The sequence below is a fragment of the Lampetra planeri genome, chromosome 9, assembly GCF_965212315.1.
Source record: "Lampetra planeri chromosome 9, kcLamPlan1.2.h2, whole genome shotgun sequence".
Classification (NCBI taxonomy): domain Eukaryota; kingdom Metazoa; phylum Chordata; class Hyperoartia; order Petromyzontiformes; family Petromyzontidae; genus Lampetra; species Lampetra planeri.
The window spans coordinates 14,950,854-14,966,881 of NC_136115.1; the positions used below are offsets into that span (position 1 = coordinate 14,950,854).

Consider the following 16,028-nt stretch of genomic DNA (forward strand, 5'->3'; position numbering starts at 1 on the left):
GTGGTGGTACTTGCATCAACCATAGGGTCAATGCCTGAATGTATTATTTATACCACGCCTTCCGGGCAGTAAGTACATCTTGAAGTGCCAACGAGTACACATGCCGAGTTATATTTATGGTTGTTAAATCCCTCGCTTGCTGCAAGTGCGTAAAGTTTAAAAAAACAAAACCCAACTTGTCCAAACAGAACCGCTGGCCGCTTTGGACGCGAGGCTGCACAGGTACGAGGTGGTCACGCCCGTGGCCACGGACTCGAGTGGAAAGTTCGTGTCCCGGGTCGTGTCCTCCCGGCACGGGCAGGGCCCTGACTCCGATGGCAGCGCGCACCGCCGCGCGGCACGGAGCCTCCCCGCGGACGGAGACAGCGCCCCGGCCCCCCGCGAGGACCCCGACGCGCGCCGCTACTTCAACGTGACCGTGTCAGGTCGCGTGTTGCAGCTGAGCGTGCGCCCCGTGGGCTGGCGGCTGCTGGCTCCGGGCGCCACCCTGCAGTGGCAGGAGGACTTCGCCGAAAGCCGGAGAGAGGCTCTGGCCGGACGGGATTGCGTGCATCGCGGCACCGTGAACGGGGTCCCCGGCGCCACGGTCGCGCTCAGCAACTGCGATGGCCTGGTGAGTGAGGGTGAGGGTTAAGAGAGCGGGCAGGGACATCTGCACTGACCACAATGCTCCACGCTTATTGCAGTGGTGGCTCCAATGGTGTAGAGTGTGCTGCTATTGGCCCTGGTGCAAGGAATAAAATGGGACTTCCTGGCCAAATTCACCTCCTTCATACCCTCTGGCCTGTAGGCCCCAGTGCAGCTACACTGCCTGCCTGCTCGACAGTTGCAGTTCAATCGAACAGGAAATTGGTTTTCCAATGTCAGGTGGTGCGTTTGGGCGATCAGTCGATGGATGCAATATGACAACGGTCTTCCGTACACCGTTTGTGTCGGCTTAAGCCACATCCACACACCAAGAGTGACCTCCAGGTACCTCTTGGAGTAGGAGACTTTTTTTAATTCCACAATTTGTGTCGACAGAACAATCGCGCGTGGTAGTGAAGTCGAAGTTACTCGTGTCAACAAACTTTTGTCGACAAAATCCTGCCCGTGCTAAAAGACCCAGCATTACCCCACAAACCAGCACTGCGCTCCTGTCAGACTGGTTCTGTTGGGTAGCCGTGTGCACTTTGTTGGCGAGCCTGGTGGTGGAGGCTCTGATAAATCACTTCCATTATTCAATTAAATCACTTGCACCTGCTGGTGCGGAACCATTGCCACTGCATTTATGTGATATTCTATTTAGCTTATATTTCCCCTACATTATATTCAATATATATTTGTTAAATCCTTTTGTGGGTTTGTACATCCTAATTAGAACCTCGCTGCATTCAACTTGCAGTGGAGTCATCCGGAACCGCAGTCCAGACATTGCAGGCACCATTCCAGCACCCGTCTCCTGTGTGTGTGATGCTTCGTCATCATCAACGGCAGCACCGCTCTCGAATGCTAACTTGTGCTTTAAATAAATAAAAACCAAAATCCACTCACAACTTCATTGTGTGGGTGTTTGCGGTTTCTTGAGTGAAAATCGGTCATATAAAGCAAAGCACTGTCTGAAAAAAAACACCTATGCACGTAACTTGATTTTGACAACTCGCTATGAATTACAGATGACACGCACGCTAAATGGGAACAGTGGTTTCCAATAAAATGTACCCGAGTGAAACGTCCCGTACCCATTGAACAACACTTACATTGTTTACAGGGGGGGAAATCCGCAAACATGTTCAGTCACGTAATTACCAAGGCTTAATTCCTCATGACATTTTCCAAGTTGCTAGTAGACTGGAGTGAGTGGCGCGACACTGAAGTCAATCGCCAGACGTATCCTAGACGTGGTGCGCCGGGTGTAGGAAATATTCTTTTTTTCCAGAAAATACCTGGCTGAAATTAATCCCTGGCTATGGCAACAGCAAGCACAGTAAAGAATCGTTTCGTGAACATTTGCAATAACTACCGCATAAATAGAAGTGACGATCACAGTTGTTGTTCTGCTGCTCATAAGCAGCAGGAAGGGACAATTCCCATCACGCCTTTCATAGTGGTCATGTGACCACAACACAACACGACAATGCTATCAACCTTGCCTAGACCACCAGCTGAAAAGGCATCTGAGCACGTGGCCGTGTTATTATTTAGACCACAAGCTCTACAAGTGTTACAGATATTGTTTGCATGATGAGTACCTTGGCAAGGAAAAAAATCTGTCGAGTTGCTGAAGTGGCTTGTAGGGGCATTACCTACACTTGTAGGGGCATTACCTGCACTCGTAGGGGCATTACCCGCACTCGAAGGGCATTAGCCCACGCTCGTAGGGAGGTGACCCACACTTACAGGGGGCATTACCTACACGCACAATGGGCGTGCCAAGGCCGGGTGCTTGGGCTGCCGATGACCCGCCCCTCGCGCCCAAGTGACCCTGAGAAGCCGCCGGGCGCTTGAGCCACCGCCGTCGCCGCCCTGATGTAGATCACGCGCACCTCACGCGCACGAGGGGCGGCATCGCGGGCTCCCAGGAGCGCGGAGCAAGGCATTCGGGGAATCCCTCTGTTGCGTGGGGTCACTCGCACGTGCCGTGTTTGTAGCGTGGATTGCAGCGCTCACCCTTCCTTGCCCTGCGAATAACCTCTGTCATGGCGTGAGGGATTTTTCTTTCCTCGGTCGTCCCGAACTTATGGTTTTTTTCGTTTGTTCCCAAGGTGGCGTGAAAAAATGTGGCTTTTGTTTTCTGTTAAACGTTTTCGTTGTTTAAAACAAGCCTGGCACATTCGCTTTGCCTAACGGTATTTATTTCCAGATTCTGTTTCTACCTTGCTCGTAATTGTACAATTAGCGGCACCGCAATTAAAGGCAAGATAATTAAAGTGGTTCGTGTAAGGAGACAAAACCTGTTATTTTAACGCAGCATATAACCAGTTTGCCTTCACTGACAAGTGACGAGCTCAATTGTGCAGCGGTGCTTACCAGCTCAAGTAGATAATTAAGAATCTTTGGCAGTTTGTTTAGGTCCTGTGAGAATGTTCCAAGACCAGTGTGCCCAGCCATGCCAGTGACGAGGGTTGTGGAGACACAAGCTGCCTTTGATCACGGCCCTGGCTCTAATGAGCGGCACGGAGGGGGCTGACCATTATGGCCGATGAATATGATGATGATGTCACCACGGTCAACTCGAGTAACCCCCAACCCCGGCAGCCGTGAAGCATCCAACTCTTTTCGCTCCGACCGGCAAGGCAGCCTTTCTCACCACAGCCTAGCCAGTGGGCATGCTCGCTTCTCGCGCCTGCACTGGCCCGAGAGCTAGGCTAATGAGACCCAGCTGAGTGGACGCCCCGCAAGAGGGAGACAATTTTCGGGGGCTTAGGGTCGCAAGCGGGACACTGTACACGGGCGGTCAGTGGAAAATGAGAGCCACTTTAGCGGGGGCCTCCGTGGCGACTTGCGCCCTCCGCCCATGAGTTATCGTGGACGTGGTGATCACAGCTGCTCGATATTTAACAACAAAACGAATCCGCTCTCCAAAATAACCTGATCCATTAAAATGTCCGTGTCTAATGTGAGCATTATGCTTTTAGCATGTTGATTAACTCTTCATGGTGTACAAAAAAAAGGAATGGAATAAGACTCCGCAGAGACTTGCAGGGTGTTTTGGGGTTGTTATTTTTTTTGGTGGGGGTGGGGGCTCGGTAATATGCACATGCGTTAGGTTAGTTACTTTGGTCAATTGTGCGAATTAAAATAAAATTACTGCCACGAGATCAGCCGGAGCCCAATTTCTAAGCAGAAACTACAGCATACAGTTTTGTATGTTTTTGAAAATGTTCCCAGAAGCTCCAATTTAGTGGCAGGGTACAGCCCCAGCGGGGATTGCTGCCTACAAACCAAACAGGGCTGTCGGTGCTCACGTGTGTCTGCGGAGAGAAAGGGCGGTGCAGTAGTTTGGCGACTGCACTCCGAACCCAGTGACCCATGTTCATCTCCTGGCCAAGGCTGATATCGGTGAACTGCTTTTTGTGTTTAGTTTCTTGTCCTTCCCCTACACCTCCGATTTGCATGGTTGGCTCCATACGGTGCGAAGGAAGTTCAACATACATACATTCTGATGATGTCTGAAAACACACACATGCATCCGTGCACATGTGTGTACGTTTGCTGATGTGGAGCAGTGGCGCAGTGGTTAGGTGTGAACGCGGCGAATCGAGTTCGAATTCCCGTTCATGGCCACCAACACCAGTACTGGTCCTGGGCCTCCTTGAGATTGACTCAGCCTCAAATATGTACCTGGTGCAGCGTGTAAACATCGCCACTGGGGAGACAAAGGTGGTCGGGCGTGGTGCTGGCTATAAGGGAGATCTTTGTGTAGTTCATCGCGTACTGCACTACAAACTTGGCGAGCTAGGTTCAATTCCCGGTCACGGCTAACATCAGTGGCAAGTGACATCTGACCCTTTCCTCGGTCTCAAATTGGCACGGAATTGATTGAGCACCTGACGCCGTGTGTGAGCGTCTGCACTGGCGAGCGTGCTGCTGGCCACACCACCTCCTCCACGTGCAGAGCCGGCCTTAATAGGTGCTCGCTAACAGCACTTGTCCCATCGGTGTTTTAAGGATATATCAGGGTGCATTAGTCTCTGTACATACCACGTGTTATCTACAACATGGTGTCCACTCCAGTGGCCTTTTGGGCACACGCAACACCAGGGGCTGTTTGTTATCTGAATATCGACTTGACTCCTCCTTGGGGGACTCGACCTAATGTGCTCACGATTGTGCTCTTTCAATGTCCGGAGGGGGTGGACCGGTGAGGTTGAGGGCAAGCCCCGCCGCCTCCTCGTGTACCTCTTTGACATTAATAGAAGCTTGCTGACATCATTTAGGGCACCGTAATGGTGAGATGTTAACTATCTCGCCTGGTGTCAAGGAGGGTTGTGGGTTCTATCACGACCCTGACTCCTATATATTTGGAGTTAGCATGTTCTCCCCGTCGTTGTGTGTATGTCTCCTGGTCATCCGTTCTTTTCCCCCACATTTAGAAACAAAACATGCGTTTAGAGTATGTGGCTGCCATAAATGTCCACGTGATAAGCCACTTCGTTGTGCTATCGTTTGTGGCCAGGTCACTTCTGAAAAAGAGCTCTATATAGCTCAGCTAGCCTCGGCTGGTAAAATAAAAGAAAAATGTGTTTTTTTGTTTATTTGTACCAATGTTTTGAAAGGCAACCTCACAAGTCAACGTTTCTTAATCATCCCAAGAACACACGTGGCATGTCATTTTTAGGGTAATTGTCAATAGTTTCAGAAATTATACTTTACTCATGAAACGAATCGATGGTTGACAGATGTACGAAACTAAATTAACCATCGCCATTGTATGGAGTCGATGAGAAAGTCAGCTGGTCTGATTACGTCTGACACCACGGTATTGCGTGAGCATTTCTCTCTCGTCAAAAGGTTTCCAAGGTGTAAAGGTTTTATATGAAATTTAATATGACCCCCACTCAAGTGTGTATAAAAATATTGTACAAACGAATTCAAAGATCAAATCGGGTAACAGGTGGACAATTTTTCATGTCAGAATTAAGGCCCTGATTAGTTGACATACTATGCCTAAGCAAAAAAGCTACTTCAGCATTGTACTAGCGATTACCCACATCTTGACAGTGCCTGAAATCGTGGACACTGCCCCATATCGTGCCGATTCACTGCTGTCGAATGCCTGCAGACGCAACGATGCATGCAGGGCACACTGCGGAGCTCAGAAAGCCTCCCTCCCATGTCCGCGTCACCTGTGCCGCTCTAGCTTCGCTGCACCCTCCAGCCACGTTCCCGGAGTCATTCTCGAACTCGTGCTGTGTTCATATTTTGTTTGTTGCGGTTGCACCCGGCTTAAGAGCCGCATGGCTCACAGGGCTAAACCTAATAAATGAAACTTGAAACTTGAAACCTCGTTGCCGTCTACAGGCAGGGCTCATCCGCCTCCCCGATGAGGAGTACTTCATCGAGCCTCTGGAGGTCGGGGGTCACGCTGACGAGCACTCGCAAGAAGGCCGAAGCCACGTTGTCTACCGCAGGTCGGCCGTCAAGCGCTCCGACTCGATGACGCCCGAATCGGGCACACACAGCGGTAAGAGCTCGTCACACGCGCACACATTCTATCATGAGAGTATGCCCTCGCTGTTTGCAAGGGATACGTTCCGGAGATGCTCGTGAGTAGAACATTTTACGGATAGTGCTATTGGCCTCCGCAAAACATATCTTTTAATTGAATTACCTTCAATAAATACATAAATAAGCAATTAAATATCTGAAAATTATCTGATCACTTTGTCGCAACACATTCTCTCTCATCACTTTGTCTCATCACTTTCTTTCTCTCTTTCGATGCAGTTGTGTAGAGTTCTAGAGACAATTCACGAATAGACCAAAATCGCGGGTAGCAAGTTCGTGAATAACAAGGGATGACTTCACAACGTAATGCGCGTTTACACAGCACCTCAATTGGATTGCATCTCAAGACGCTGAACAGAAATCGGGGGCGTATTTATTTGAGATAGAGAGAGAGATAGAGGCGGTCAGTCACAGGCAGAGGAGAAAAGGAAGGTCTTGAACCTGGACCTGAACGTGGTCAGGAAGTTGACAGCACAGGTGGCTGGGGGAAGGGAATTCTAGACTAAGAGCAATGGCAGAGAATGTGCGACTTCCCACTGAGTGAAGGGTGATTGGGAGCTTCAACAGAAAACCTTAGTTTCCGGAGCGCATGTTGTGTTGTGAATGGGCGTACAGCAACATGAGTGAGGAGGGGTCGACAGATGTGACATTCAACATAGCAATGAGAAATAGTTTATCCGTTGTTTAATATGTATTGGCTAACAAAGAAGCAGAGGTTGCAAGATTGAATCCAGATCTGGAGCCAACAGGCAATTATCTTTGTGGGGGTTGATAAACTATGTACTACGTCGTGTGAAGTGAACAGTGGTCGTTCTACAGCGAGATTTCCACCTGCCACTGGAATGTGATGTCTCCACCACTGCCCCAGGGCGATTCGTGCTGCTCCACACTCGCCTCAGCAAGAGACCCTCACTTTTAGATATGAACCTCATGAGCCAAGGAAACATTAAAGAACTTAACTGTGAAGTACATTCTGACCACAGATTCATTGGCAATGCTCCACAACAACGCATTGGGATCTCTGGATTAAATTCGCTTAACATTATTAATTATTACAACGATGCATGCGTTGGCTTGAAATATTGCCTTTTTTGCATTGAACAGGGCCCCATCGAGTGAGATGGAGTGCTCTTACCAATGACACCTGGCAACGTGACGGCATTTGTTTGACAAGTTTGACTCTGCTGATGAGTTCCAGGAGATCAAATCTGGACCAGAGGTATTTTTGTTGCTGAAACTTAAGCTGCTGGATAATATTGGTCTGGGAAACCAATAAGCCAATGAACTTTAAAAAAGTTTGTTTAAAATATATATATGGAGACACAGAACAACATTTGTATAATTCTAGGTACATATATAAAGGGATCACATCAATAGTATCTCTACAGCTGTGCTCATGAGCCACTGCGCAAAGGTCACGTGGCCGGGGCAGCACTATCCATCGGAGAAACGCTGACGTGGGTTCCGTGGCTAATTTGGATTCCGTCAGTGAGTTCACGCGTTGGGCAGAGGCGGCCACTCTCCTCTCTCCTCCTGGCCCTCGGATCTCACGGTGGCCGAACGTGCCATGGCAACGGCACGCGCGTCCCCGCGTCCCGCGCGGCGTGCGTGTCCCGTGCTGCGTGAGGGGTGGCGGCTGCCTTTCAGAGCCGGAGGGGGGGGTCTTTTGTGACGAGCGGGAGGGCGAGAGAGCGAGCCAGAGAGAGAGACCGGCTCCTTTCTGTGAGACGGAGCTGGTTCAGCGTGGGTGCCACTTGTTCACAAATGCTGGAAATGTCAAATTTGCAAGCATAAAGGGAAAGGGTATGCGGGGGGGGGGGGGGGGGTTGCGTGACCTGCTGGGAAATTAGCTTAATTTTGTTATAAGTTTGGAGAAAGTAGGGGTAATGGTCGTGTAGGAGTAAAAAGGGAGCTGGGTCAGGGGGGGGTTGTGAGAATGAAATAATGGTTGGTAAGGCAGATGAGTTATCGATAGTTTGTGTGTATGTGTATACAGTGATATCGCGAGCGTTTGCCAATGTGCCGTAGCAGCAAAAGCTCTTGGTGCAAATAAATAAAGAAATCTCAAGGGGTACAATTAGGCTACCTCAACCTAGTTTTAGTTGGGTTTTTTTTTGCTTTCAAAGGCTGTTTCCTCTCTAAGTGCGGTGTTGCTTTGTGGCTTTTTCTTTTTGTCCGAAAATCGTTCAAAATGTTCACCTCCCTGTACTTGGCATGCGAGCCGAAGCCGGAACGCGGCGGCATGGCCTAGAGCGGCCCTCGTGGTCACCCCTTGATTCACAGTGGTCGTGACTCTCCTTGTAATTTTCGTAAGCCCGCAATGTTGGGTAATTTAGCGATCACTGTTGACCTGGCGCTCCTTCCCATTCCATTCGCCAGCCCCTGTGTGTCAGCACCCAGAATGTTGAATTTCAAAATACAACAGCAAGCTGCGATTCTTGAGCGATCCTTCCAGGGTACATATGTGTTGCATTGCTGTAAGGCGTGAATGAAAGCATAATCTGACAGTTTTATATCAAGTGTAAACTACATGTTCGCTAAACACCTTCGGCGCAATGAAGTAGCAGTTTTGATAAATACGGAGCGCACTATTTGTGAATGTATCTGAATGAGTGAAGCGTACCAACTGAAGTTCGTTAGTGACCCTAAGTGTTGAAATATAGGTCCGTTGCCAATGGAAGAAAAACAAATCTGTCTTGTCCACTGAAGAATAGCTGTAACGGCCCTGTTCAGGCTGGGAAGTTGGTACTCCAAATATTTGACAATATGCACATACATATATATATAAAAAAAACTTCGGTTGTTATTGCACGTGGTTTTGTTTCTGAGTTACTCGTGCTTATTAAGAAGCATCCCTGTTGTGCACATTTTAAAACCCCGTGGCACTGTACGGCCCGATGTTTCCAATCGTTCTATTAATGCCACGTGCATCGGCCATGTTTTATTTTGTGGCGGCGGCGGCGTTCTGTCAAGAGGAGAAATTAACAACACGTTACAACTGAAAGGTGAGGCAGAAATAAATTGTGATGAGGGGTGTTAATACGGTGCGTCAGCTGAGAAATCGGGTTTCACGTTGCACCCTTTGGGACCTCGTTGCTTGTTTTGGACGAGGTTCTCTTTCCCAAGAGCCTAAAATTACCACGATGTGTGATATTTTATGGGTCTTCTTTTTTATTTATATGGGTGCAAGAATATCAGGACTAATAAAGCGGATGCCGTAATGGCCTGCAGTGATGAATGTGATCTTGACTCCTCGCCACTGTTAACGGCCGTTGCAGTTCCGCAGCTTTCCCCTCGCTCTCTGCGTCCGTGGCTTTTGTCGATATCCCGCTGTACGTGCGGCGAACCGATTTCTACACAATTCGCTATACGCGGTTTGAATTCACTCTGCATGCGGTTATGCGGTCGGACGTGGGACAACGTTGTGTGTGTACTATGTGTGTACCGTGTGTGTACTCTGTACTGTGTGTGTACGTTGTGTAGTGTGTGTGTACTTTGTGTGTACTTTGTGTACTGTGTGTGTATTATGTGTGTATACTCTGTGCTGTGTGTGTACTTTGTGTACTGTGTGTATTCTGTGTGAACTGTGTGTATGCTCTGTGTGTACTGTGTGTATACTCTATGTACTGTGTGTATACTCTGTGTACTGTGTGTGTACTCTGTGTACTGTGTGTACTGTGTGTATAATCTGCGTACTTTGTGTGTACTCTGCGTGCTCTGTACTGTGTGTATACTCTGTGTACTGTGTATGATATGTGTGTACTGTGTGTGTACTCTGTACTGTGTGTGTACTCCGTGTACTCTGTGTATACTCTATGTACTGTGTGTGTACTCTGTGTACTCTGTGTGATCTGTGTGTACTCTACGCGCTACTCGGGAGGTAGCTGTCTCCTTGTGCGGTTTCGCTTTGTGCACCTTTTTATGGAACGCATCTACTCCTATCGCATAAAGCGTGGGAAACCTGCACAAGGGGAAAATATAAATATTTTATGTATATAAATAATTGCGAATGAGAGTTACAAAATTGTTTATTCAGTGAACGTATGCATAAAATGACAGGCTAATAAAAAATATTGACATTTTTTTTACATCACTTCGAGGAACAGGTTTAACTGTTGTGTTCACCTGGCCTCAGTGTTCAATTCACATGAGCACACTGTCTGTACCGTAATATGATTATTATTATTATTAAAGTTCTTACCTCATATTGTATTCATAACTAAGCAAGTTCGGACTGAGGCGCACTCTGTGTCTCACAAGGCAGACCTGCAACCCGCATTGGGATTTGCAGAGGCGCTCCTCTGCCTGCGAAGCCACTTCTCCGACGAGCTACCCCGCTTTCATATATTGACGTGTGTACCGCTTTCATTCCTTCATTCATACTTTGTGCGTCGTGTGTGTGTGTTCACCAGCGAGAGCAAAACGTTTCCACGCTTTGCTTTTTAGGAATGAGTGCCAGGGCTGGCGGCCGAGTGTGGCGGGGCGGGCGCGTCGGTGCGAGTGGCATGTCGTGCGTGCGTCCGTCGGTCACCCGCATGAGAACGGGCTCGCGTGTCACTAACCGGGACACATTTTTTCCACGGACACGCTGCCTTCCCTGGCAACGGGCACCTGATTGAGGTGGGAAGGGGGCCGGGCGAGCTTAGCAAGTGTGGAGGGAGAGGTTAGCTGGGTTGGCCCCATTGTGATTCTCCAAATGAGATCACTGCGGGCCACTGTTCCGCCGTGAATGGGCCCCTGTCAGCTCCGAGCGGACTAATGGGCTATGGGGCATGTACTGACGTCAGCCCGGCTGCTCTGCACAATGCCATGATGTCATATTCTGGCACCGCCTACGGAGTGAATCTGCTTTTAAAATAAAAGGCCACTCGTCTCTTACTAACGGGTCATTTAATTACAACCGAATAATAATCAACCTAATAATGCTCCCTCCACATTGAATACCTTTATTGATTTTGCATAATTTATGCGGATTATTCAAAGAAGAATAGGGGGGGGGGGAGAAACTTCATTATGTATGTCAGCCCAAAATTACGACCGTTTTGAGATTATGTTAATTGGTTTGTTGGCAATCGCCGATGGATGAGCTGAATTTGAATCATGCACAAGCATTGGCTTGGATTAAATACAATTATTTAAAGGAGATTGTAACAAAAGCAAGATAATTAATCGGGCAAAGAGTCGAACCAAAAATATTGAGTCTCGCTTTTGGACAGAGGCTTAAATTATCTCTAAATTGCTCAATTTGGAAACAATAAGCGGATTCCTTAGTGACACCAAATGCATTGTGGCGCAGGAGCTATAGATGCAAAGAGGAGGAGCGGGAAGAACAAAGGTTTACTTGAGGCGCTCTGTCCGGCGCTCGAATTCACAGCCGTCCACGCCGGGTGCAGCCGGCACAATTTACATTCCTGCACTAAAATTTACACGAACCTTAACCTCACGGCTCCTTTGTTTGGTTTCCCAGTTGTTATTTTGTTTGGGCCTGAATGCCCTTTTCATAGGAGGCACACAACAGTAAACTAAAATTTTTGACTTTAGTGGCATTGTTGCGAAACCCGGCCCCTGTGATGTTTGCCATGCACTTCATATAATTACTTGCACGTTTCTCCGCGCGTGGTGAAGCTGGATTATTTTTCGCTGCAGCTCACTCGCGGTTAACTTGGGAAAACAGAATGTGGGTTTCTCGAGCCGGCTGCCGTACGTCTGCATACCCCTCGATGGGCCCAAAGGGATGTGGGCACGAGCACGTGTTTGGCTTTTACAGCCCTTGATGCCCATTCGAAAGCTTATTACCCCCTTTTCCATTTGAGGTCCTTCACACTTGACCTTACAAATGAATCAGGCCCCGTCAGGCTGTGACTCACGGACTCTCCGCCAACAACGGCGTTAATTGTGAAAGCGGCGCTGTACAAATACATCAATACCTCGCCCCCATATTCGTGACAGATTTGAAAACTTTCAGGAACAAAATATGTTTTTGAATTACACCGAATATCTGTGTATCTGTCAAGTCAACCATATATGTTGTTGGATGTATGTTGAACTTCTTTCGCACCGTACGTAGGCAACCGTACATAGCCAACCGTGCTAATCACAGGTGCAAACATTATAACTACCAAATGATTTACAGACCCTTTATCAATTAACTGCTGGATTAATACCTCCCCATGTCAGTCATGGAGATAGTTTGACCATACTACACCACACTGGTCATTGCGGGTTGGTGAAGCACTGATGTTTGCCATTGCCAGGAATCACACTCAGGTCGGTGGGGTCATCGTGCAGTGCACTAACCAATCTTCCATCTCACCAGTCAATTGTAGTTATTCATAAATGCCTTGTATGAAATGGTACGTTATTAAAACAGAAGATCCGTACCGCATATATCCATTCAGCATACTCTGTCTCATATCGAAGTGTGCTGAAGCGAGAATATGTAAATGTGTCGAGTTGGGTTTCATGTTTACGTTTTGTTTTAATTTGAGGCTTGCTGAGCCCAGACGCCAGAGATCTTGCATGTACCGCTCAGGGAAATGAAACTTCTTTCGTGCTCACAGCGGCCGTGCTGAGATTGGATCTGCCTCGCGATGAGAGTCAGGCGAGCTGCCTCTAAGCAGGATGTGTGAGGTCACGTGATCGTCACAGGGCCTGCGGGACACTCTTCGCAAAACTCCGAAGTCTTTCTATTCGGGCCAGAATACAGACCTTACCTCCTCCAACTGTTCACGGTGGCTTTCACCACCATTCCCAATTATAACATGAGAATCACACTAATCTATTTAAAGCTGACGTGCAAAGCCGCACATTTGTGGAGCCAGGGGGCCTGTAGTGTGAAAAGCACTGCCATAATTCACCGAGTTGTGTGTACTTGATATACTACCCAGTCAGAAAGTAACTAAAGTTTTGGTAATGTATTGCTTACAGGAAATGCTTGCCTGCTTTGTGATGTATAGTGTATAGGGTTTACTAGGAGCAGAAATTAACGAGTAAACATTAATTTATTCTTATGTTTTGAGACAAAGCAGTTAAACCTGAAACCTGTATTTTATACAGAGAGGGTATAATTACGAAGCATACAGAATTGCACTGCAAAGTAGGAAATTTGCAGATGTTTAATAGGCGGTGTTACACAGAGTATGTGTTTTACTGCATGTGCAGTGTTAAAAGAGAGATATGTTTATTAAATTATTTATGTACTATCACAGCGGACCCTTAAAATGTGGCAAATATAGTGCAGCTGGGGTTCCAGTGAGATTATGTAAGAAAGTGCAGAGTAGGCAAGGGATATTTCTTAAAAACATATATGTATCTATACTCTTTGTTTCTTTCGGTAAAGTCAGGTAAGTAAAAAAAAATAGAAAAAAATATATATATTTTTTTTACCTACGTGACTTTACCGAAAGAACCAAAGAGTATGGATGCTTGCAGTCACGAAAACTTCAAATCTAGAATATATGTATCTACACATAGTGAATTCATTGAGCTGAAATACACTTATTTATAATGTATGCCATGCAGCTCCTCCATTCACAAAGCTCACAAACGCATTACGTTTCACCTCCGCCTAGTCTCGTTCACAGAGAACACGGATCGTGTGCAAGCGTGTGCATGTCTTGTTTATGTAATGCAGAGTGTGCATGAACTATTCTACTTTATCCTGCTGCTTGTCAGAGTGTGAGCCTTCTTTTCCAGTCGAGCCGCCAACAGATTGGTCACTACCACCACTCGAGAACATTCGAATTTATCCTGGGCGGAGCAGAGCTAGGGAGGAAGTGTGGCCCAAGATAAGGAGGCGATACATAAACCACTGGCGCATCACGTCCAAACTTACATGTCACAGACACCAATGCCTAATCCTGCAATAAACCTTTAAAAATTCCTGAAAATGCTATAACCCGTCCCATTATATATTTGAAAAAGGGTGACCACCTGTGTCACCATATTATTCAAGGGCTGCACACTGAATCCAAATTGTTTTGATTGAGGTCACATATTTTTATAAACTGCTTGATGAAGGGCAGCGAGGTTGCTGCCAAAAGGTCAGGGTGCTAAGCAAATAGAAACGGGAAGATTAATGTTCCACCTATGGAAGTGAAAAACCTACGTCATTCTAAAATCACTCCAACTGCAGTAATGCCAGCACTTTTTAATAAAGCACCTGTTCAGGTGCAAGTGGCGATGGATTGTTTTTTTTAGGAAAACGCAATGTGCGCGTTAGTACGCGTTTGCTTGCGTGTGTGTGTGTGTACGTGCGTGTGTGTGGTTTGGTGTTTTTTTTTTATATGACCACACAGAGCCTACACAGAGCACCTCTTTATTCAAGCTCAACGGGCCACACGTTTTACAAGCAAACAAACCTTAATTTGCCTACAAGGCATGAAGTAGTGGATGTAACTATAAGACAAATTTATTTTTGTTATGAAATATGTACAATATTTGTGAACTTTGCTTCACCATAATGGATTGCTAGCCACACCAACTGCACAGTTGCCTCCACAGTTACAATAACGAATGTCGCGACCCTTTGCAAATGAGTTGCCAGTAAAAGAGGCAGAAAAAATGAATACAGGCCACCCATTCCAATCACCCTGCCCACATTTCTCAGTCTTGGCTTAGATGAAACTTCACACGAGCAGGACATCTGCTGTGAGGGGTTGCCTGCTCTCAGACGCAAGCTGGATGCTGGATGTCCCAAGCTGCTTACGGAGATTTTACTGGTCTTACTGTTGGGTTCGCAGGGTTTTAAATTTCACGCTTGCTCTCTCTGTACGGAATATGGTAATGCACCACTTTGGTCCTTACCGACTCAAAAATAAAACGCGGATACAATTTTGCTAGACTGTGCGCGAGTTTCTATTTGGTGCACGATCACAGCGGCCCTTTATTTTACATCTTTGTTACTGTCTCTCCAATACTGGTTACGCGGCTATGAACCATGTCCCCTTTGGTCACTGAAGTGCAAATTTGTATATTTAAAATGTATACAGCTGCACGTAACATAGCGATCTTTAATCACTCAAAGGTTTATTTAAAAGTCGTATTGTAGTGCAATAGCAGTGTTTGAGCCCTTCTTGAAAATGCTGGCCTCTTATTAATTATACTCTGATTAATTGGCTGGGTCATGCAATTGGAAGGGCTCCCTTGCATCACACTGCACACTGCAAGGTCCTAATTAAATTAACAGTGCATCTCTTTCATTTAATCCTTTACCTTTCCGAATACTTTTTCTCTTGTCTGAAAGTCGTCCATTAATTTAAATAATTATCAAATTACATTTTACGATCAAATCAAGTCCGGGTATAAAGTTCCATTTTCCAAGCACGTGCTTTTTCGCACTATGACATTGCAAATGAGTGTGAGTGTCGTTTACCAGAATTACGCATTCTCTTGCAAGTGCTGAGCATGCACCTCTCATGTGATGCACCTTTACACGCAAATATATCCTGCCAAATTGATACTGTACATAAAACACGCTTTACCATCACGTACGTTTGCACAGCCTAACCTCAGTTGTTGTGTTGGTGTTCTGGGTAGAATTAGGAAGCCATTGGAGCTAAGCACTTTTAAATCTAGATTGAAAACGAATTTCTTGAGAACTGCTTTTTCTATTTAGTTCGTTGGTCCTTTCCCGCACCTCCGATTAGCACTTTTGGCTATGTACGGTGCGAAAGAAGTTCAACACACATACGGAATAGTGACTATGTACAATATTTACGAAATCCAATGCACCCTGCAACACGATGGGGGGATATTGCATTGGCCCGTTTGCCTTTTAAAATTGCCTTCCTCTCTCGTTATTACACGACCCTGACGTT

General features: G+C 46.8%; 1 protein-coding gene across 2 annotated transcripts in view; it reads left to right on the forward strand.

Annotated features, from left to right (window-relative positions):
* Window positions 1–16,028, forward strand: part of LOC144720728 (A disintegrin and metalloproteinase with thrombospondin motifs 3-like) — a 72,015-nt gene that overhangs the window by 1,317 nt on the left and 54,670 nt on the right. For both annotated transcript variants that reach the window (XM_078597726.1, XM_078597727.1), the window contains exons 3-4: window positions 189–613; window positions 6,004–6,166. In XM_078597726.1, the coding sequence (XP_078453852.1) occupies window positions 189–613; window positions 6,004–6,166 (588 nt within the window). The remainder of the gene's footprint in view (window positions 1–188; window positions 614–6,003; window positions 6,167–16,028) is intronic.